The sequence below is a fragment of the Nicotiana tabacum genome, chromosome 8, assembly GCF_000715075.1.
Source record: "Nicotiana tabacum cultivar K326 chromosome 8, ASM71507v2, whole genome shotgun sequence".
In the NCBI taxonomy this organism is placed as follows: Eukaryota; Viridiplantae; Streptophyta; class Magnoliopsida; order Solanales; family Solanaceae; genus Nicotiana; species Nicotiana tabacum.
The window spans coordinates 14,382,252-14,407,287 of NC_134087.1; the positions used below are offsets into that span (position 1 = coordinate 14,382,252).

The window sequence follows — 25,036 nt, forward strand, 5'->3', positions numbered from 1 at the left end:
GATGGGCTTCTCTATATATACACAAAGATTTTCTTTCCTTGTACCAATGAGAGACAAAGTGCATTAGTAAAGTGAACTCATTCAAAATTTCACTTCCCTCTATTTCTTTTCCCATCATTTTTCATTCACTCTTCTTTTGTTATTAATAACAAAATCCAACATATATAGAGAGAGAAACGACCTGGTCTATTATAATAGAACTTGACCATATAATGTCGAGCTGGGTCGTAATTTACGATGCCACAAAAATTAACAAATAAAATTATACATATTCGTTTTTGTACTTATTCTAGGAATTTGGTCCTATATACATTTAGATTTAGAGGTGTACTTGTTTTCTAGTATGCTTCAACCAGTGTTGGCTAATTACTCGCGTGCTTCTTAAAACCAGACCAAATTGCCAAGTGTTTTGAGGTAATTTACATTTTGAGTCGACATGGGATATTGGTGTGGTTCAATTAGATTACAATGTCTCCACATGATCGTGAAGTTTTGCAATTTGATTGAGCCGTGCCAATATCACATCTAAAGAAAATATGTGGCACTAATCCTCGTCGAATAACTTCTCGTTCAATGTTTTATTTTGTTTGAGATTTTTGTTCATATTTTGAATCTATTTTCTTGCTGCTAAATGCTCGGCTTATTACACTTTATATTTATGTATTGGACGTGTTGCGCGCTCTCTATATATATGTGTGTTGGTCTCTTCCCTTACGTTGTCTTTCTTTTTCTTTTTTGATTTGCATGTTGTACGGACAGTTTTTCTTTATCTTTATATACATAGTGCAAGAGAATATCTTATAATTGCTTACTTTTAATAACAAAAGCTATATATGAGTTTGTTTGAAAAGCTAGCTAGCACACATTCTTTCAACGAGCAAACTAGAAAGTGAAAACTATATATTGGTGATCATAATGAGAATCATTCTAAATTAAGCAACTTCTAGATAATAGATTAGGGAGGAGAGAACTAGTTTTAGGTTGATTAAGGACATGATTGATGGAGTAAAGACCTGAGTGAGGACGGTGGGTGGGGACTCAGACCATTTTCCGGTTATGATGGGGTTGCATCAGGGGTCGGCACTCAGCCCTTTTTTGTTTGCTCTTGCGATGGACATACTGACGTGCCACATCAAGGGGAGGTGTCGTGGTAAATGCTATTTGCGGATGATATTGTATTGATTAACGAGACGCAAGATGGTGTGAACGCGCAATTAGAGGTATGGAGGCAGACTCTGGAGTCTAAAGGTTTCAAGTTGATGAGCAGGATCAAGATGGAATACTTGGAGTGTAAGTTTAGTGGCGAGACTCAATGAGGGGAAGGGAAGGTGACGCTGAACTCACAGATCATCTCTAAGAGGGGAAGTTTTAAGTACCTTGGGTCTATTATTCAGGGGAATGGGGAGATTGATGAAGATGTCACCCACCGTATTGGGGCGGGATGGATGAAAGGGAGACTCGCTTCCGGTATTTTGTGTGACAAGAAGGTGCCACCATAACTTAAAGGTAAGTTCGACAGAATAGTGGCCAGGCCAACGATATTGTATGGGGCTGAGTGTTGGCCAGTCAAGATCGTTCATGTCCAGAAGATGAAGGTAGCAGAGATGAGGATGTTGAGATGGATATGCGAACAAGCCAGGTTAGATAAGATAAAAAATAAGGTTATTCACGACAAGGTGGGTGTGGCCCCTATTGAGGACAAGATACGGGAAACGCGGCTTAGGTGGTTTGGTCATGTGAGGAGGAGGATCACAAATGCCCCGGTGAGGAGGTGTGAGAGATTGATATTAGAGGGCCTACGGAGAGGTAGAGGTAGGCCAAATAAGAGATTGTGAGAGATGATTAGGCAAGACATGGCGCATCTTCAACTGATCGAGGACATGACCCTTGATAGGAAGGTACGGAGGTTGAGGATTAGGGTAGTAGAGTAGGTAGTCTACAGTGTTCATAACAGTAGTATTGGCACGCAGTCTCGCTTTCTATTAGTAATAGGTTTTTATGACTTACCGTTATTTTCTTTCATTGTTGATCACCTTACCATCTTGTTGATTTTATTCTGATTTTATATGGCCTTTTGATATTGTCCCTTTTTGTCTATAATTTTCATTAATGTGGTGTTCATGCTTTCCTGAGTCGATGGTCTATCAGAAATAACATCTCTATCCTCACAAGGTAGGGTAAGGTTCGCGTACACGCTACCCTCCCCAGACCCCACAGTGTGAGATAATACTGGGTATATTGTTGTTGTTGTTGTTAGAAAGAAATCTTTTTTTGGTAATAAATATGAATATTACCATAACAATCAAAGCAATTTTACATACTAAAGAGCCTCTAATGTCTTTGCCACTTTCTAGGAAGGGTGCTCCAGACTCTAGATCTCCAAACAAAAACAACACATCTAATTACATAGCTTCTGAATTAACAGTTGACTTTTCCTAGCTCTTTTACTCCTACACAATGTATCCAATCTATCTGCAATCTCTTTCTTAATCTGTGCAAACACATACTCTCTGTCTACATTTACTTTTCTAAAGATTTTCCAGTTCCTTGCTTGCCAAGTGTAATACAACATGGCTCCCCATACTGCAACAACTATTTCCTTTTGGATTTGACTCCATCATCTCCTTTTAATCCACTTGATCACCTGGTTTGCTTCACTGTTCTAAATCTTGATGCCCATCCAGCTGCTCATCTTTCCTCTTAGGTCTGTAATCCACTTGCATTGACCAAAAAGATGTATATGTGTATCCATATGTGCCTGATCACATAAATAACAATGTTGATCATCTACATGAGTCAGTAGTCTCTATAATCTCTCCTTGGTTAGCAATTTATTTTTACATGCCAACCACACTAGGAACCTCTGTTTAGGAAGCATAAATGTGCTCTACACTAGCTTAACCTCCCTTACTTTAGGTAGAGGCCCCACCATATGTTGATAGCTTCTTGACATGGAATATTCTCTGATGTGGTAATAGATATTTGTTTTCTTGATACCATCCTGCCATTTGAACTTTGAGGGAATTCAATTTCTTCCAATACCAACTGCAATCTTCTATTGGAGTGTGTTCTCATATGCTCTCTTTCTCCTTTATGTAGATACTATTGATCCATTTTACCGATAAAATATCTTTCTTTCTAGCTAATTGCCATAGTAGCTTACCAACAACAGCAATGTTCCATTTGTAGTAGCCTTTGATATTTAAACCTCCATTTTTCTTTGGAATACATACCCTGTCCCATACAACAATGTTAATTTTTCTTTTGTCCTCTATAGCACCCCATAGGAAGTCCTTGCATTTCTTATCAACTTGCTTTATTACACTTTGAGGCAGTATGAACACTGCACTCTAGAAGTTATATATAGAAAACAAAATTGCCATGATAATTTGCAATCTCCCAGCATATGACAATTGCCTTGTATAAGTAGTGATTTTGTTTGTGATCTTATCAATTAGTTGCTTGCAATCCATCTTGTTTCGCTTCCTTGAAGTAAGTGGAAGGCCTAAGTACCTTATAGGCAAGGTTCCTAGAGTGAAACATGTTATATTGGGCATATTCTGCTTTGTAATATCATCCACACCTACTATAAATATGTTAGAGTTATCCAAGTTAGCCTCCAAACCTATAACATCACTGAAATGCTACAATGCCTCCATAACTCTAGCAACTGATTTCAGATTGCCTTTGCAGAATATCATGAGATCATCTGCAAATACCATATGTGTTAGCCTTGTATTCTTGCACATGGGGGTGATATCTGAAGTCAAGAAGATCACTCATCTTGCTTCGCACCCTTGAGAGATATTCCATAACTAGGACAAATAGGAGGGGTGAGATAGGATCCCCTTGCCTAAGTCCCCTCCTCCCTTCAAAATATTCGTGACTCTCCCCATTAACTCTGCTAGAAAATTGTGTGGTAGTAACACAAGTCATCTCCAAACTAATAAAAGAATCAGGAAATCCAAAACCTTTCAAAGCTTCCTCTATAAATTCCCAATTAATCATATCATATGTTTTCCTAAGATAAATTTTCATGAAGCATCTAGGAGAGGTCTTCCTATTGTAATGTCACAATAAGTCATGGCATATTAAACATTGTGAATCAGTGATTGACCCTCTACAAAAGCTACCTAGTTTTCTGCTACTAGCACTGATATAGCTTTGTTTAGTCTCATGCATAACATCTTAGAGATGCATTTGTACAGAACATTGCAACATGATATTTGCCGGAACTGACTTGCATACTCTGGCACTGGCACTGGCACTTTAGGAATTAGAGATATTACTGTTGAATTGATTTGTCTTAGCAATCTACCATTCTCCATGAATTCCAGTATAGCTGCAGTAACATCTTTACCAATTATACTCCAAGCTTCTCTATAGAATTCACTGCCATACCCATCTGGCCCTGGACTCTTATTCATATCAATGCTGAACATAGCTTGTTTCACTTCTTTGTCTGTGAAAGGCTGGATCAGTTCTACCTATTGTTTAGTAGAAAATATATATCCATTCTTTAAGAAGCTATGAAAAGCTTTTGCTCTTCTTCTTTCTCTTCTTCCTAGCATTTCTTCATAATAGTCTACAAGAACATTTGCTATGCTCGCACTGTCAGTTTGTACTACCCCAGTTTGATCCTTGATCTGAGTGATTGCTTGTTGTAGTCTCTTGTGTTTGATAACTGAATAGAAGTATATAGTGCTGTCATCTCCTAGCTTGATCCAACTTGCTTTACTTCTCTGTTGTAGAAACAGCTCTGCTAGATAAGAAGATTTCCTAAATTTCTAGTACATGGCCTTCTCCTGTTCTTATAATGCCATACTTGTAGGATCTGCATGTAGTCTATTTTGAGCTTGCCCTATCATCCTCAGCCTCTACTAGAATACTTCTAAAGTGTTGCTGATTGAGCTTCTTAAGAGCCTTCTTTTGAATTTTTAGCTTCTTAACTATTTGGAATATACTACATCATTTTATTTGTTGTTGACACACCTGTGTTACAATCCCTTTAAACTGGGAATGCAAAGTTCATACATTGCAGAATTTAAAGGCTTTATTTACCTTCAAAGTACCAGTTGCCTTTTTTAGTTTAAGTGAACAATGATCATTGATTCCCTTTAGAAGAAAATCAGCCTGAACCACTAGCATGTTATCCAATCATTCTCTATTGACAAATGTCCAATCAATTTTGGAGAACACTCTATTATCTCCATGCTTGTCATTCCATGTGTACCTACATCCTCCACATGATAACTTTATAAGTTCATAAGCATCAATACAAGCTTGAACATCCACCACTTCTCCCATACTAACTGGAAGCCCTCCTATTCTGTCATCAGCTTGCAGTACTAAGTTAAAATCCCTAATAACCAGCCATGGTATATTAAATCCTCCACTAGTACTTTTTAGATGTTGCCACGGACTCTTCCTATCTTTCTTAGTATTGAAAACATACCCAGCTGTCATATAAAATTTCTTTTGAAGAACAACATCAGTAACTAAACATGTAATGCATTGGGCAGTTCCACTTATATGCCTAACTTGATAGTAGTCAGGCCTCCAACTATAACCACTCGACCATTATAGTGGTGATCTAGATTCGTGGGGTATTGTCATCCTCCAAACATATTATTTATTACTTTCTCCATATTTCTTGCCTTAACCTTAGTCTCTAGCAAGCTTACTATCCCAATATTTTCATTGGTACAAATAAGTTTGACCTCCTTTTATTTTTTAGGAGCATTTAAGCCCCTAACATTCCAGGTTAGCATGTTATCCATCTCCTCTTGACAGAACATTGCCTCCCTCATGTGATAACTGGTTGTTCTGTGGTTGTGTGCTAGTACCGGCCTCTTTTAGAATATGGAAAGTGTTATGCCCTGCTGGTGACTACTGTACTTGCTCCTCAGGTGACTTCCTTGTATTGTGAGGAGTTACCCTGCCTTCTGAGTTCATCTTTCCTCTTTTAGTTATAGTTTTTGGTATCACATTCTCAACTCATGGTATTGTATTCTCAATTCTTGGTGATGTTAAACTTTGATTACTGTTTGCCCGGCCGTTGTTGGTATCAGTTGATTTTACTTCTTGAACAACATTATGTTACTTTGGGGGGGAGGGGGTTGGTTGTTTCTTCCTCCTACATTCTTCCTCTAAATGATCATATTTGTGGCAATGCTTGCATAGTACAGGTTTCTAGTCATACTGAATTCTCTGTTCTACAAGTGAATCTTTTTCATTCCTAAAATATGCCTTATCTGGTAAGGGAGAATCCATATCAGCCTCAATAAGGAGTCTAGCAAAATTGAGCCCAATCTTGTTTTCAGTATTCCTGTCAGCCATTAGAGGCTTACCTATCATCCTCCCAATCTTGCTAAACCCTTTAGGACCCCAATACTTGAAATTCAAACCATGTAGTTTCACCCAAATGGGAATAGTATAGAGTTCTTCCCTAGTAAATTTTATATCCGTGTGCCATTCCTTAACGATGAAAGGTTTATTGTCAAAATGGTTTATCCCTCCCTGCAACACCTCATTTTTTCCAACTGATGTATCAAACCTCACCGACACAATTCCATTTTTCAACATTGAGACCTTGTTGATGCCATGTTTCCCCCCACTATCTTTGTATGTAACTGTTAAGCACATTGAAAGGTGGATGTGCTCCCAGCACAACAGACTATGGCATTCTTCCAGTAATCAATCTCAGATGTGATATCCTCCAATTCAATTTCACTGGTTGTTATTTCCCCATGCTTTCTTGGATTCACATACTCCAATTTAAACCAAACATTAGCAACTTTAGTGATGTCAAAGTTTTCCCAAATCGAAGGCTTAACCCTGATTTCTAATTCTTCTTCAACCTCGTCAGCCCATGATTTCCTACCAGTGTATTTTCGTAATTGATTACTTAGAGAATGTTGTACCTGTATCCTTTCCTCTCATTCTTGTACAACAGTTTTTGATTTTGCCACCTTTTGCACTGTTTCATTACTTCCCGCCATTAGTTTTCCATTGATGTCTTCTACAATTGCTTTATCAATTTCCAATTGTGATGGTAATTCAACTCTGCATGGTGCAGAATCTTGATTCTTTGCCTTTTCCTTACCTCGATTTTGCTCAGTTTCAACTTCACTGGTTGCCATTGTTAGGTTTTGATTGTTGCCATTAACCTCCACTATTGCATGATTTCCTTGATTTTCCCGCTTCTTCGTCGTGCTGAGATTTGTTTACTGGTGTCCCTTGCTTCGATCACCTTTTGAGCAGGAATCTGAGTCCTCTTCCACATGGATGCGCACGTTAGGTTAATATACACCGAGAGAGATCGACTTTTAGAAGGAAGTTTTGTTCAAGGTGGTTTTAGACCTTTTTCCTTCTATGTGGCCTAATATTATTAATACCGTTCATTCTCCCGGGAAAATTATAAATTGAAAAAATCATGAAAAAACTCTAGGTATTATACACATCGATCGCTAAAATCGTTTGCCTAGTGGACTAGAAATAAGGACTCATCAACCCACAATATGGCATATAATATATTAGAGCCACAACCATAAACTATGTACATATTTTCGAACTTCTTGCCCTGCCTTTCATCCTTTTCCTTTTTTACATGTGATGTAACTCCATGACCCCCAAGAAATAAACAATAGGCATTACCTTAACAACTTCCTTTTATTTCTTCCTCTCGGCCATAATAAGGCAGCCGCTCGCAACGTAATCCATAAAGAAGATCCTAAAATGTAAGTATCAAACACCATTTGATTAATGACATATGAAGATGTAATTTCAATTGTTTCCATCTTCCACAAGTCATTTAGTTTTCATCAGAAATTTTCGTCTGATTGCAATTGGATCTATGAGTCAATTTCAATAAAAGAATGGTAAATGATTAAGGATATAAAATTGGATTGGAAGGGAAGCCTCGGAGCAACTGGAAAGTTGTCTCCGTATGACCTATAGATCACGGGTTCAAACCGTGGAATTAACTAGCGATGCTTGCATTAGGGTAAGCTGCCCCTTTCCCGATCCTGCATGAACACGGAATACTTCGTGCACCGGGCTGTCTTTGTCTTTTTATATAAAATTGGATTGGATTAGAGGTTCCTTCCACATGATTTGTCCTTTGTCTCATACATGTTAAAATATGCAGTGCAGGCCTCAACATTAAACAAGCGTAGAAATGAACTTGTTCTTCATCTGCCACTTGTGACCCCTAAGGGGAAAAGTAACATTTCATTTTCTGATATTTGATTGCATGCAGTGCAAAATATTATCATTAATGTTGTAATATCTGTTTTGTTAATTTGTCTGAAGTGGATTAATATAATTCATTTCTTCGATTCATAGTTTCATACTCGTAAAGTATCTAAATTCTGGGTGTTTTTCTCCAATTTATGTACTTGGTTTTAAATAACTCCTTGTTTTTCCCATTTTTTCAGATTCACTAGAGGAAGATTTTCACTTGGTGGGGAAGCTGTTAAGGAAAAAAGAAGAAGAGCAAAAACATAAAAACAAATTAAGATTTGACTTATCCTGTTAATTAATTATTACTAGTACTAATATTAATCAAGAAGTAGGTTATAATAGTTTTTTATTTTTTAATTATATAAAGAGGGGAGACTAGATTGAGAGATCAACAAAGACAGCATAAAGCAGTATTGGAGGAGGGAAGAACAAATCAAGCAGGACCAGAAATCCTTAAATGGACAACCTTTTGGGTCTTTTAAGGATAAAAATCAAGAGAGGTGTAAACCTTGCTGTACGCGATGTCCGCAGCAGTGATCCTTACGTTGTTGTCAAGATGGGTAAACAGGTAGGCACTCTCCACTATTCTTCTTTCTTTTTTCATCCTCGCCATTCTTTCCATTTTAATTTTTAAATCGTCTGGGTTATTATTATAATTTTATTTTATTTTTTGATTCTGAAACGGGTCCAAATGGATCGAAATGGGTATTGAACTTATGAAATCATTGTTTGCATGGAGATGTATCATATGATGTTTTGATCACCCATTGCCTGATCTGTGCTGAGTAACTAGGATTTAAAATTTATGGGTTCAGGATTCAGAATCATTACTGAGCTCTAAATTAATAATTTATACGTATTTAATGAATTTCTCAGAACAAATAGTGTACGGCCGAACCCATAGCTTCCAAAAAGATCAAATATTGTTGTTTTCACATCTAAAAGGTCAAACTGCTGGAACCATTACAATAACAACGACCCAGTGAAATTCCACTAGTGGTGAGGGTCTGAGGAGGGTAATGTGTGCACAGATCTTACCCCTACCCCGAAGAATAGAGAGACTATTTCGCTTAATTTAGTTAATTTATTTTAGGTCTGGAATAGCCTCCAATCTTTATGCACTGGAGTCTATATAATCAGTAAATGTGATATCTGAAGAGCTTTAGTTTTAAACTTGTATATAAATCACACGAAGTAAAAATTATAAACACTTTTAGGTATAGTTATGTTGTTACGTTTTCATATCTGATGATAGCGTACCATTATTAAGCTATTAACTTGGAACTAACTAGGATCATGTTCTGCAGCGTTAACTATTCTTGTGGTCTTTGTCGTGCTTCGAAATTCTTGTTGAATATTCAATTCAGATGGCCCTGTAAGTTATGACTTGTAGTAAAAAGGGGGTTGGGAAGGGATTGTTGAGTTCAGTACAGTGTTCAATGTTTCTATCCATCTTTAGTCGTTGACTTCCTGAAGGTGCGACAGAGGAGACATGTGCTTTTAGTAATTGTTCAAAATTTACATCACCTGGTAGCATTTATCTTTTGGAAATATGCTATGTAACTGATACGATGTTGTCTTATCTCACTTGTGTATTTGTTTGAGCCAATGATACCCGTTAATGGCGAGAATAGATCGGGAGCAGAGTGCATCAGAGTTTTACTTTGTGGCTAGATAAGTTATTTCATCTGTATCTATCACTGCTTTACGTGGTTTATCACTGCTTTACTTGGCTTAGTAGATTGTTTTTAGCTTTCATGTGTCTAGAGAGATAAAACCTTTAATTTAACAAATGCTACTACTCTTAGGATTAGGATAGTACAACACTTTAATTTTTAGCCTTTGGCTATTTTAATATATTGCGATTTAGAATGAGTTTAAAAGGTCCGTCTTTCATCGCAGATGGAGAGAAGTCTTTTCGTTTCATGATGGAAAAGGTAGGGAGAAGTAAATTTAATTTCTAAAACCGTTTGTAGACATTCTAGGACTTGCAGAGCTGCTGCAATATGCAACATAAGTCACTGTTTTGTTTTTTGGCGAAACTCCTCTGAGATTCCAAAAAGAACAGTATGATTTTAGTGATTACATGTTCTAAATTAATGATTGGAAGAAAAGTATGTCCCTAATGTTCAGTTACTTCTACCAGATGCAAAATATTTATCCTATGCACATAATGCATGCTTCAATCGAAATACTAAGCTTTATGAAACGAAGGATTATATAGTAGCTGTTGTTATTTTCCCGTGTAATTTCCCTACAATCTAAGAAACTATGACAAGTAATACTACTACGGAAATTTTTTTATGGTGCTACCAATTTTGGTGTTGTCTCTATTGCTACTGTTCCAGTTGTCCTGCCAGATGACCATGGTGTTGCAAATACGTTATTCATCCACAACTTTAGCAGACACTAATGTCCAAAGACAGGTATGTGAATAGACATGGTTACATATCCAATGATAATATTAAAACCTTCAAGAAAATGCACCTCAATGTAAGAGAAGAGTTGGGATAAATGATAATCTCGCTAAGTCAAAATTAAATTTGACTAAAGCGGATGATATAATTATTACGGTTATTTTTCAAATAAATAATGTGGTCAATGTGAGAAATTGAGTGGTAGACTCTGGTGCTACTAGGCACATTTACATCCAAGTTGAGAAAGGAGAAGAAACTAGCTATCTTGGTGATTCAAGAACAACTCGTGTTTCTGGGAAACGAAAAATTCTTCTCAAACGCACATTTGGTAAAACTCTAGCATTGAGTGATGTATTGCATGTTCCTAATATCTAAACCAATTTGGTTTCTATTGAGTTATTAGGAAAAGTTGGAGTGAAGGTTTCATTTGAAAATAATGAGGTCGTATTGACCAAAAATGATATTGTAACCATGGTTTATTTGTGCTTAATATTTTCGATACTAGCAATAAAAATGCATCTTCCTCTGCTTATATGGTTGAGCCAATTTCTTTATGGCATGCTAGACTAGGACATGTTAATGTCGCGTATATAAAGAAAATGCAATCGCTAGGATTAATATCTAGTTTAGACTCAAACAATATTATCAAGTGTGAAATATATGCTGAAGCTGAAAGTACTAGAAGGACCTGTTTTTTCGTAAATAGAGAAACTGAATTGTTATCCTTGATTCACACTGATTTAGGCGACTTGAAGCAGACTATGACTAGAGGTGGTAAAAGATATTATGTGACTTTTATTGATGATTTTTCTAGATATACTAAGTTGTATTTTCTTAGAAATAAAGATGATGCATTTAATGCTTTTATTTCTTATAAAACTGAGGTTGAAAATCAACATAGTAGAAAAATCAAGAGAATTAGATCAGATAGATGTAGAGAATATCTTTAAATGATTTTTGTGAAAAGAATGGAATAATTCATGAAGTAACTCCGCCTTATTCACCTGAGTCAAATGGAGTAGCTGAAAGGAAAAACAGAACATTGAAAGAGATGATGAACTCTATGTTAGTTAGTTCTAATGCTCCTGATAACTTGTGGGGTGAAGCTATTTTATCTGCATGTCACTTACAAAATAGAATACCACATAAAAGAATTGACAAAACTCCGTATGAATTGTGGAGGGGCTATAAACCTAACTTGAAATATTTAAAAGTGTGGGGTGTCTTGATAAAGTTCTTTTGCCTGAACCTAAAAAGAGAAAAATAGGTTCATAAAATGCTGATTGCATGCTTATTGGATATGCTGAACATAGTGTTGCATATAGATTTCTTGTTTTAAAAAGTGATGTACGTGATTGCAATACTATAATTGAGACAAAGAATGTAGAATTCTTTGAACACATTTTTCCACTATCTGATAAAATTTCTCATACACCTGTTGAAACAAATAGTGGAATTACCTCTAATGAGGAATTGAGAAGGAGTAAAAGGCCTAGGAAAGAATATTTTTCATATGGAAATGATTTTCAAACTTTTCTTGCCGATAATGAACCATCAAATTATTTTGATGTTATATCTTCTTCAGATGCTAAATATTGGAAAGAGACAATAAAAGTTGAAATTGATTCTATTAAGAAAAATAATACATGGATTTTAACTGATTTACCTCCTGGTGCAAAGCCTATTGGTTGTAAATGGATTTTCAAAAAGAAATTTAATCCTGATGGATCTTTAGATAAATATAAAGCTCGGTTAGTAGCAAAAGGTTTTTCTCAAAAACAAAATATAGATTATTTTGATACATTTGCACCAGTGACTAGGATTTCTTCTACTCGAATTTTAATTGTCTTAGCTTCAATCCGTAAGCTTTTTATCCACCAAATGGATGTGAAAATTGCTTTTCTAAATGGTGATTTAGAAGAAGAGATTTATATGGTTCAACCTGAAGGCTGTGTCATTCCTGGACAAGAAAATAAAGTTTGTAAATTAATTAAATCTCTTTATGGCCTTAAACAAGCTCCTAAACAGTGGTATGAGAAATTTGAACAAGTCTTACTGAGAGACGGCTTTTCTTCAGTTGAGGTGGATAAACGTGTTTATACTAAAATGGTAGACAATGATTATGTGATAATATGTTTGTATGTTGATGACATGCTTATATTTGGTACAAGTTTAAATATTGTGCAAAGTGCTAAATTATTTTTGTTTGCTAATTTGATATAAAAGATCTGGGTGAAGTAAATATGATATTGTGAGTTAAAGTTATAAGGAGTGAAGATGGCATAATGTTGTCACAAGAACATTATGTTGAGAGACTTCTTAAGAAGTTTGAATATTTTAATATCACATCTGTGAGCACTTCTTTTGATGCTAAGTCTAAGTTCAAAAAGAATAATAGTGACTCAGTTGCTCAGTCTAAATATGCTCAGATTATTGGGAGTCTGATGCATTTAATGAATTTTACAAGGCTTGATATAGCCTATGATGTATGTAGACTGAGTAGATATACTCATAATCCCAAAAGAGAGCATTGGTCTGCATTAGATAGACTAATGAAATATTTGAGAGGAACCTTGAATTATGGTATCCTATATACTCCCTCTGTTTCAATTTATGTGAGCATATTTCCTTTTTAGTCTGTGTCAAAAAGAATGACCTCTTTCCTTATTTGGAAATAATTTACTTTTACACAATGATTTATAGCCACACAAAAATATGTGTCTCATTTTACACCACAAGATCAAAATCTTCTCTCTTTTCTTAAACTCCGTGCCCAGTCAAATGGGTTCACATAAATTGAAACGGAGGGAGTAGTAGATTTCCTTCTACTTTAGAAGGGTACAGTGATGCAAACTGGATCTCTGATTCAGATGAGACAAAATTCACTAGTGGTTATGTATTCACCCTTGGTGGTGGTGAAATATCGTGGAAATCAGCTAAACAGACGATATCGACTATGGAATCAGAGTTTATAGCTCTGGAGTTAGCTGGTTCTGACTTCTGAGGCTGAGTGGCTAAGAAACTTCTTAGCTAATATCCCTTTAATAAAGGACGTATTGTCTCATGTGTCTATGCATTGTGATTGTCAAGCGGCAATAGCTATTACAAAGAATAAATCTTATAATTGTAAAAGTAGACACATGGAATTGAGACATGATGCCATAAAACAGCTGTTGAGAGATGAAATAATTTTCATTGACTATGTGAAGTCAGAGATAAATTTGGCCGATTCTCTGACTAAACCCGTGGGAAGAAAATTAATTCTTCAAACCTTAAAAGAGATGGGGTTAAGGCCGATATGTTGTCAATAGAGATGGAAATCCAACCTATGTGATTGAAGATCCCATAAAGTAGGTTCATATGGGTAATAACAAGTCGATATTGGCACTGAAGCACTAAAAGAGAGTGCTTGACTGCTACTAATTGAGAGGCTGAGTTATAACTCTTAATGAAATTCATAGTCCTTATGAATGGTGTATTTAAAAGCAGTATACACTTGATGAATTCACCTATATGAGAGTGGAGTAGGCCGCTCCTATGAGATTTTGGCCTAGTCTCTAGAGCTCTTATGAATAACGAGGCATGTGCATGGCCTATTAGGTGCAAAACCGCGTTGAACAACAAAATTACCAAGGGTCGAAATGTGATTGATAAAATCTCTGACTTATAATAAGAGTTATTGGTTCATAGAAATACTATATTTCACCAGTAATTCTGTGAGTTAAATTTTATTGATCTAAGTTTGGTTCATAGTCCAGAAGACACCAAACATATTGCATTTGGACCATACAAATCCAGCAAACCTTACTCCTCTTTTATGAATTTTTTGAAAATATATGGGAGAACTATTGTGATATTTCCAAAAAGGTGGACGGTAAGATGCATGCAAGTAAAGTGGACAAATGGTCATCCATGTGGCAAGATGCATGCAAGTCTTGACAATCATACTTGACAAATGACAAGAAAAGCCTTACACTTTTTTGCCTATAAAAGGGTCTTCCCTTAAGCCAATTTCAATCATCAGAAATCCTTCTCATACGTCTCTCTCTTCTTCCTTCTAATTCCTTTTCTATAATATTCAATTAACATTATACATTAGTTGTTTTTTTTCCTACTAGCTGGATTTGTATAATATTTAATTTTGCTGATTCCTGAATCCTCTAAATAAAATAGAGGTAAGCTTGTTTAATCCTGGAGAAATATTTCACACTGCTGAAATAATTTCTTAGGACGGTGCCTAGCACGACTCAAGCCAGTTGGTGTATTTCCGCTCACAAATAATATTATTGCAGTATATTATTATCGTTCCTTTTCGGTATCATTTCTCTAACGTAGCTATCGTTGTAGCAAGGCAAAATCAGAGGATACCTATATGTAGTACTTATTTTCGTTCATCCTTATGAGTAGATTCACAAAATCTCAAACTGTTTGGGACATGATTGATAAGTAACTTGCAATGTGGCATTTAATTGCAAATTCTTTCCTTTTTTTTATAGTCTCTATAATTGTTCTTGCGCCAACTTTTAACTTGCATATGTTTACAATTTGAACACAGAAACTGAAGACGCGAGTTATAAACAAGGATGTTAACCCTGAGTGGAATGAAGATCTGACCCTTTCTGTTTCAGATCCAAATCTTCCTGTTAAGCTGGTAAAGTTTCTTATTTGCTGGTGATAGTAAACGATAAAACCTATCTTTTCTGTAGAGTATAATGTTCCTTGTCTAATAAGCCTTTTAGGAATGCTCTGAGATGATCCTTTATCACTTCAATTATTCTGATTTTGCATTTATCTTTGCCTCTAGACTGTATACGATCACGATATGTTCAGCATGGATGACAAAATGGGAGATGCAGAATTTGAGATCAAACCATTTTTAGATGCTCTGAAGATGAACTTAGATGGCCTCCCATGTGGCACAGTAATCTCAAGAGTAACGCCGTGCAGGTCAAACTGTCTGTCGGAAGAGACTAAAGTTGTATGGCAAGATAACAAAGTTGTGCAAGATATGTGCCTCAGATTGAGAAATGTGGAATGTGGAGAGGTCGAACTCCAACTTCAGTGGATCGATCTTCCTGGCAGCAAGCGTATATAGAATACGCAGGATACAGCAAGCGTATATAGAATACGCAGGATACATTATGTATCTGGTTGCTGTTGTCTTTGCTTATACTGTTTGTGGTTTGACATAGAGGCTGAGTTCCATAAATATGTCCTTTGTATTCTGCAGCAATATGCAGAAGGTTTGTAGCCTAGTAAATAACATATTATTTGAACAACTTTCAAGTTGTCTTTTGTTGGAATTGTTTAAGTTATATATGGGGATACTGATGATATAAATTATATTTAGCATGCCATGTCAAGATTCTTGAAATAATATCATCATAGGAACATAGTTGTCCTGTTGGATATTGGGTTCGGGGCGCCCATATGGACTAACCCGGCCGTTGTAAAGGAGATATGATTAGAGGAAGTTACCTGGGGAAGGTTTAACTCCTAAAAAAATAAAACTACTGCACGTTACAAAGAAAGTGGGAGTGTGGGATCAGCGTGGATTAGTTTTTCGGTGGTTTTTTCTCGGACAACTTCCCTTCTCTATATAATTTTGGCCCTCCTTCTTCAGAGATTAATACTCTGTGCAATTCTCCCTATAAAGATAGAAACACACCAAAACAAAGAAGAAGACATCTGGTTTGTGAAAAGTATTTCGTTTCCAAGAGAGACGAAGTCGGACTTGAGCAATTGATCAAAGCAAGTTCTCCAAGACTTCCGCTACTGTTAACAGGTACACAAATCAATGTCCCTGTTACTACTTAATCTTCATGTCCACACATATACAACAACAATAACAAACCCAGTAAAATTCCACAATTGGAGTCTGGGGAGGGTTATGTATACACAAACCTTACCCCTAGCTTATGAAGATAGAGAAGTTGTTTCCAATAAATCCTCGGCTCAAGAACAGAAAAGGAAGCAAGAAACGAACAATAGCACCAACAAGGTAATAGGACAGTAAAAGCAAATGGTGTTGTCCACACATACAGGCATCTAGAAAATAGGCATGTTATATGCCTTAAAGATCTGGAATCTACGGAATACATAAGTATATAAATGCAGTAGTTACTGTAATTTATTTTGGAAAGGGAGACTGCAATAGTCACATTTCCAAAAGTTAATTTATTCTGAAAGGATTAGAGCATTGACATTACTCTGCATTAAATCTATCCATAAAATGCTGTGATCCAAATTCTGTTCATTGGATTGAACCAAATAGTATAAACCAGGAAGCCTTGTATCAGTTCAGCATTTCAATTCTGGCCCTCTCATGTTTGAACCACTTCAGTGTGAGGCCTTAAAGATAGTATATATAAGAAGAAAAAAATCTTTTTCTTTTGGTCGCTACCATACATGCCCAAACAATTGGAATTTCCTAAAGGCGGAGGCGGAGCTACAATTTAAAACTTGTAGGTTCGGGATTCTAATTCGTTTATGTTAGTGGGTTCTAAATTAATAATTTATACATATTCAATGAATTTTTTAAGGCAAATACAGGTCTTGGACCAAAGTTACCGGGTTCGGCCGACCCGCAAGTGTTATGCTAGCTCCGCCCCTGCCTAAAGGGAAATTTCATAGAAATGATATCAAGTAGCCACTTTAAAGGCTGTTATTTAGGAATTAGTCAATGCGTCCTGAATTTCAGTTTTTCTGTTGAATTTTTCAGGACACAAATACTTAAATTGTGATGAAATTAGGATTTTTAGTTCAAACTTTCAAGACAAAATAAGTACTAACTAATCCCTAAATAGCAGCTAGGGGTGTTCATGGTTCGGTTTGGATCGATTTTTCCCTTAAAAGAAACCAAACCAAGTAAGTCGTTTTTTCATATATTAGAACCAAACCAAACCAATTAAGTCGGTTTTTTCTCGATTCGGTTTATGTCGGGTTTTGTCGGGTTTTCGGTTATTTGTCGGTTTTTTCTTAAATATAAGACATACATTACCAAACACATATTCCGACGACTATATTTTCAACGTAACACTATCAAATCAATTGCCCTTTGAGAAATCTACTATTTACCAAGATATATTGATGATAATTGAATCAAATAGTGATGAATAATTTAAGGACTTAATTAAAAATATATTATTTTTAACACGAAATGGATTCTTACACTTAACAAAAGAAAATTATCAATCAAATTAGAATGTAAAGGTAAAGAACTATACTAAAAGTGCAAACTATTAACATTTACCATTAAAATTTTGAAATTTTGTATAAAAATATACATATATAGAGGTGTAATAATACCATTAAAATTTTGGTTCGGGTTTTTTCCGATTTTTTCTGATTAAAACCAAAACCAAACTAAATTTGATCGGTTTTTAAAATTCAAAACTAAAATCAAACCAAACCAAAAAGTTTCGTTTTTTTATCAGTTTGATTTGGTTTTCGGTTTGATTCGATTTTTCGAGTTTTTATGAGCACCTCTAATAGCATCTCTAAAAATGATTGTTTGTGTACTTCCCCCCCCCCCCCCCCCGGAAATTATCACTTGCAACAGTCGTCGTCTAGGCCACTCTTGAGCTCTCGAAACTTCATCTGTCTTAATTTATACGCCACTTTTTTCATTTTTTACATCAACATGCTCTATAATGTCTGATAATATTAAAAAAAATTCAAGAAATTTTTATTTTTTATACTATTTTCATGACCATTCAAGAAATTAAAATTCATGAATTTTTTTAATTCTTAAATTTAGATGTAAAGCACAAAGAGTAGCACAGCATGCATTTTGTGAAAGGAAACATAGTCAGCATATTTAATATTGATAGTCTACGTTGTAATCATCACCTTAAAAAAGTTATAGCAATGTTAAAACTTAAAAAAGTAGCATAGAGAGAAAGAGAAGGAAGACAAAGGCTAAAAAAACAACAGAGATAGCTGAAATCAAAAGATAGAATAATGAGCATTAATTGTAACTTTATTTTGCACAACAAGGTGCACCAATTATTGAACCCACTATATATATAAAGCGCAATAATGTAATTAACTAACATCAATATCTACTTATTATTTATATTTCATAATTAAATTGCTAATTATATCCAAAATATAACGATTAGTGTCAATTGACTAGTGGAACCATATTAAACGTAATTATATGGTTGCTATCAATATACGAATGATGTTACGACCCGGATTTTCCACCCTCGAGAGCCGTGATGGCGCCTATTGGTGAAAGCTAGGCAAACCAAGTTATTCTAATTACTTAACCTTTTTCAGTTTTAAACCATTATCAGTGATGAGTAGGTATCATGCAATTAGCGAAAATAATTAAGTAGAAGACAAAATCTGATAATTAATCTTAATACAAACTGCGAAAGTCTAAATACAGCTCTACCTAAAATTTGGTGTCACAGTTTCACAGACGGTCTACGAATACTACATACAAAGTCTGAAAGATAAAATATACACTATTTTCTGAATTGAGTAAAGGAAACATGATAAAGAAAGATAGGAGGTGATGCCAAGGCCCGCAAACGCCTGCAGAACTACTTCGGGTCGCCTGTTGGACTGACGGCAGCAACCTCACTGCAGTCCGAAGTCTACAACACTGGGATCTGCACAAAAGAGTACAGAGTGTAGTATCAGCACAACCGACCACATGTGTTGGTAAGTGCCTAGCCTAACCTCGGCGAAGTAGTGACGAGGCTAGGACCAGACTACCAAATAAACATGTGCAGTTAACTCATATACAACAGAAATATAAAAGCAGATAATTACAGTTAAAGATGGGAGGGGGAAACATGCTTCGGGGAATAACAAATAACAACAGAATATCAAGAGGAATATAAAGAAACCAAATCCAATTACTAACAGGGATAAGGAAAACAAATGCAGAATTCACTTTCATTTCACATCTTGTTGCTAGCGTGCAACCCGATCCCATTTCATATATCACGTTGCAGGCGTGCAGCCCGATCTCATTTCACATATCTCGTTGCAGGCGTGCAACCCGCTCCTATTTCACATATCTCGTTGCATGCGTGCAACCCGCTCCCATTTCATATATCTTGTTGCAGGCGTGCAACCCGCTCCCATTTCATAAATCTTGTTGCAGCATGTTACCCGCTCCCATTTCATATATTTTCGTGGCGGCGTGCCAACCGATCCCATTTACAAATCAACAACAATCACAAAAGAATTCCGGCAAGAGAACAATTATATTTCAACAACATCAGGGCAAGGGAACAATAATATCAAGACAACATCCCGACAAGGGAACAATAATGATACTAACATCCCGGCAAGGGAACAATAATAATAATGGCATCCCGGCAAGGGAAGAATAATGATAATAACATGTGAAGCTCAATAAACCACAACGGAGGCATAACAATTACAATACAAGACTCATGGGCATGCTTGACACCGACGTATAGATACTCGTCACCATGCCTATACGTCGTACTCCACAATTAACACATAACAAATTGGACACAACTCCCAATCCCTCAAGCTAAGGTTAGACCAAACACTTACCTCGATATCACAAACACAATTCAAGTCTCTACTATCGCTTTACCTCTTGATTCCACCACCAATTCGTTCGTATCTAGCCACAAGTTACTTAATTACATCAACAAATGCTAAATGAATCAATTCTAATGCATTAAAATAAGTTTGTCAAAGTTTTACCCAAAAAGTCAAAAATTGTACCTGGGCCCACATGGTCAAAACCCGAGGTTCGAACCAAAACCTGATTACCCATTCCCCCACGAACTCAAATATATAATTTGTTTTGAAATCGGATCTCAAATTGAGGTCCAAATTTCCAATTTTTGAAAAACCTAGGTTCTACCCAAAACAGTCAATTCCCCCATGAAAATCATTGATTTTGAGTTGAATCATGTGAAAAGATGTTAATGATTGAAGAAAACGAGTTACAATTGACTTACAATCGATTTGGAAGAAGAGTTGTCTTTGAAAAATCGCCCAAGAGTGTTTTGGTATTGAAAGAGTGTGAAAAATGAGAGATTTTTGGCTAAGTTATAAAATTGTAGGTTGCAGATATGGGAATTGCGACCAGGGTTAGCAATTGCGAACCCAGACTTCTGCTAAGTTGGGAATTGCGAAGAATGTGTCGCATTTGCGACGACTGGCTAAGAGGGGAGGCATCACATTTGCGATAGATTTCCTCGTAATTGAGAGGTAGCTGGCCTGGGCCATTGTTCGCATTTGCGACAAGGCCTTTGCATTTGTGAGCCAGACTTCACAAATGCGAAGCCTGCAGGCCTGCAATGCAATAGGTGAAAGTCTGCAATTCCTCAAGTCCAAAATCCACCCTGTGGCTTATCCAAAACTCACCCGAGCCTTCAGGGCTCCAAACCAAATATGCACACCAACCTAAAAACATCATATGGACTCGCTCGTGCATTCAAATCACTAAAATAACATCAACAACTATGATTTAGCATCAAAATCATGAAATTTCTTAAGTACTTTAAATTTTCCAATTTTCTCAAATACGATCCGATTCACGTCGTTTCAAGTCCGTTTCTTACCAAATTTCACACACTTATCGTAAATAACATATAAGACCTGTACCGGGCGCCTGAACTAAAATACGGGCCCGATACCATCAAGTTTTAATCACATTTCATTTCCAAAACTCATAAATAATTTTAGAAAATAATTTTCTTTAAAAATTTATTTCTCAGGCTTGGGACCTCGGAATTCGATTCCGGGTATACACCCAAGTCCCATATTTTCCTACGGACCCTCCGGGACTGTCAACTTATGGGTTCGGGTCCGTTTACCCAAAATATTGACTGGAGTCAAATTAATTCATTTTAAAGTCAAAATTCATTATTTTTCACAGATTTTCACATATTGGCTTTCTCGCTACGCGCCCGGACTGTGCACGTAAATCGAGGTGAGCAGAAAGAGATTTTTAAGGCCTCGAAATGCAGAATCTACTTTTAAAATAAGTGATGACCTTTTGGGTCATCACACATGACCTTAATGAATGAAATAATATGTTGGCTACTATATATATATACACATACGTTCAATGTAACTATATATAAAGCGCAACAATGTAATTAACTAGTATCAATATCTATTTATTATTTATATTTCATAATTAAATTGCTAATTATATCCCAAAATATAACCATTAGTGTCAATTGACTAGTGGAACCACAATAAACGTAATTTATGGTCGTTATCAATATCTACTTATATAGATATAAACGTTCAATGTAACTATATATAAAGTGCAACAAAGTAATTAACTAGTATCAATATCTACTTATTATTTATATTTCATAATTAAATTGCTAATTATATCCCAAAATATAACGTTTGGAGTCAATTGACTAGTGGAACTATAGTAAATGTAATTTATGGTCGCTATCAATATCTACTTATCATAATTAAATTGCTAATTATATCCCAAAATATAACGATTTGTGCCAATTGACTAGTGGAACCATAGTAAATGTAATTTATGGTCCCTATCAATATCTACTTATTATATATATAGACGTTCAATGTAACTATATATAAAGTGACAGACCCCACTAAGTGGAATTATATTGGGTTGTTGTTGTTGTTGTTGTAATTAAATTGCTAATTATATCCCAAAATATAACGATTGGTGTCAATTGACTAGTGGAACCATAGTAAACGTAATTATATGGTTGCTATCAATATACACATGACTTTAATGAATGAAATTATATGTTGGCTACTATACACATATATATAGACGTTCAATTTAACTATATATAAAGCGCAACAATGTAATTAACTAGCATCAATATCTACTTATTATTTATATTTCATAATTAAATTGCTAATTATATCGTAAAATATAACGATTGGTGTCAATCGACTAGTGGAACCGTAGTAAACGTAATTTATGGTCGGTATCAATATCTACTTATTATATATATAGACGTTCAATGTAATTATATATAAAGCGCAATAATGTAATTAACTAGTATCAATATCTACTTATTATTTATATTTCATAATTAAATTACTAATTATATCCCAAAATATAACGATTGGTGTCAATTGACTAGTGGAACCATAGTAAACGTAATTATGGTCGCTATCAATATCTACTTATTATATATACTAGTTTAGTGATGACTATAGTTGCATAGTTATTTAAAATATAACTATAACTCACATGTAGTAATACTTTTTTGATATTGCATTATGATATTGTTATTTTTGTCATATGCTCGTATTAAAATTGTTAATTTTTAATATATATATATATATATAGTCATTAAAATTGTAATGGATTACAACATCAATAGCTTTATGGTTATTTATATTGAATATAATTAGTTGTCAATATAATTACATACAAGAACATATTTGTTTAAATGTGAGATAATTAAATACTTAAAATTAACTAAGTAGATCACATAGTTAGTTAAATTAAATTAGAATTTAAAAGTAATAATTTACTTAATATAAAATATAATATAATAGTTAGTTGAGTCATATACTTTAATATCAAACATATTAAATTCTTATTTTTAAAATAAAACTTTATAGTCACAAAAGAGATGAAACATGATATAGTATGAGAACCATATTAAACTCTCAATTGTTTTGATAGATAATGAGTTTTATGATATTAATTAATAAATTATTAGATTAGTAAAGGACCAAATTTATATGACTTTTTTGTCATCTTGATTCTATATACAATGTAATGGATACGAGCTTATAGTTGTATAAATTCTATATAATTAGTTACTTACACATGAATTAGATATATTCAATTCGTTCTATATAAGTATAGTTCAAACCTATAAGTAATACTTATTTTGTAAGAATTGCAATATAGTTATTTTTGTTATGGACTTAAATATTAACCATGTTATAATATTAAGTATATATAATCGAAAAACTTAGTTTTTGAAACTCTAAAATGAATATCAGCACTTATTTCAAAAATAAATGCTTAGATATATGAAATTGCTTTAAGTATTTATTTAAAATAATTAAGTGTCACGACCCTAACCCCGAACCCGATCGTGATGGCGGCTCTCGTGAAGACGAGGCTAGCCAGACCAAAATAGACCACCCTATTTTAAATAGTTAAATACCATAAGTAGTTCTAAAACATGATATAATAATCATAATTTGCAGAAATAACGACAACAACAGTAGAAACCATCCCGACACAGCCTAAACCGGGGTGTCACAAGTCACGAGTATCTATTAGAGTATAAATATGACTACAAGGTCTGAATGTACAAAACAGGACTAATGAAAGAGAAGGGAGAAGAGCGGTGCTGCGAACGCTGACAGCCACCTTGCTAAACTCCGATGACTCAGCCTCCAATCAGCTCAACACCCGCTACCGGGTAAATAAATACCTGCATCTGCACACGAGGTACAGGGAGTAAAGTGAGTACTCCAGCTTAGTGAGTAATAAAGGTAAATAACAACTGAGCAGTAAGAAATCACGTAAAGCAAACCAACATGCTGTATAGAAGCGGTATAAAAACCCTTGAGAAAAATAATGAAGTTGTGAAATCTTTAGAAATACCTTTGTTCAGTTTAAACCTCTTTTGAAAATGGCTTTTTCAACAGTCATGCAAATGAATGCAAAACAATTAGTGCAGATAAGCACAGAAATCCGTTCCTCGGGCTCAACACTCAATTTAACAGGTAATGCCAGACAATTAGAAAGATAACACATAAAGTAACACAATCAACAGGTAATGGCAGACAAATGGAAATAAAGTAAACACATAGAATAGTACCAGCTCCGCGGGCTTACTCTCAGAACACTCTCATCCCCTCGGGCTCACTCTGTAATCACAATGGGAACCCGCGATCACTGGGGGTGTGCAAACTTTGGGAGGGGCCCCTTACGGCCCAAACGCAATATGAAGCCATCTCGTGGCATCAAATCTAGGCTCTCGACCTCATATCACTCAATATATCCTCACATATGGCCCTCGGCCTCACTCAGTCCGAAAATCATCACAAGCCCATCAGGCATTAGTAAAACAGTAGTTCTCAACCCAAAACATCATTTAGAATATCATTTAAGTTTCAAATCTGAGTAAAAGTGGCTGATTTTGTAAAACAGTGGATATCAACAGGACTGAGTTCAAGTAATAATTCAAAAATAGTGATACAAATACCCGAAGGGTTTAAATAATTGGCACGAAGCCCAAATATGGCAATCAGCCCAAATCATGATGATAACAAACAAGTTTCAGTCAAATACGCGGTAAAATCATCGATCGGGACGGAACAAATCACAATCCCCAGTAGTAAAAGACCCCACACTCATCACCCAGGGCGTGTCTCACCTCAATATAGCACTACGA

General features: G+C 35.3%; 1 protein-coding gene across 3 annotated transcripts; it reads left to right on the forward strand.

Moving 5' to 3' along the window:
• The first annotated feature begins 395 nt into the window (after positions 1 to 395).
• Positions 396 to 16,004, forward strand: LOC107805958 (protein C2-DOMAIN ABA-RELATED 4-like). Of its 3 annotated transcripts, none has more exons than XM_075218998.1 (4): positions 396 to 414; positions 8,439 to 8,812; positions 15,217 to 15,312; positions 15,466 to 16,004. In XM_075218998.1, the coding sequence occupies exons 2-4, from the start codon at positions 8,702 to 8,704 to the stop codon at positions 15,754 to 15,756; spliced, it is 498 nt and encodes a 165-aa protein (XP_075075099.1). In that variant the 5' UTR covers positions 396 to 414; positions 8,439 to 8,701; the 3' UTR covers positions 15,757 to 16,004. The 3 variants fall into 3 exon arrangements, with proteins under 3 accessions (XP_075075099.1, XP_016485552.1, XP_075075098.1); XM_016630066.2 differs by lacking the exon at positions 396 to 414 and adding an exon at positions 7,580 to 7,739; XM_075218997.1 differs by lacking the exon at positions 396 to 414 and adding an exon at positions 8,125 to 8,224.
• Positions 16,005 to 25,036: the final 9,032 nt, after the last annotated feature.

What these genes read in the sequence shown, in the direction of transcription:
- LOC107805958 (XM_075218998.1), top strand. Translation starts at nt 8,702, where the DNA reads ATGGACAACCTTTTGGGTCTTTTAAGGATAAAAATCAAGAGAGGTGTA. An exon ending in TTGTCAAGATGGGTAAACAG is followed by an intron (nt 8,813 to 15,216) that starts GTAGGCACTCTC and finishes ATTTGAACACAG; the next exon opens with AAACTGAAGACGCGAGTTAT. An exon ending in CAAATCTTCCTGTTAAGCTG is followed by an intron (nt 15,313 to 15,465) that starts GTAAAGTTTCTT and finishes CTTTGCCTCTAG; the next exon opens with ACTGTATACGATCACGATAT.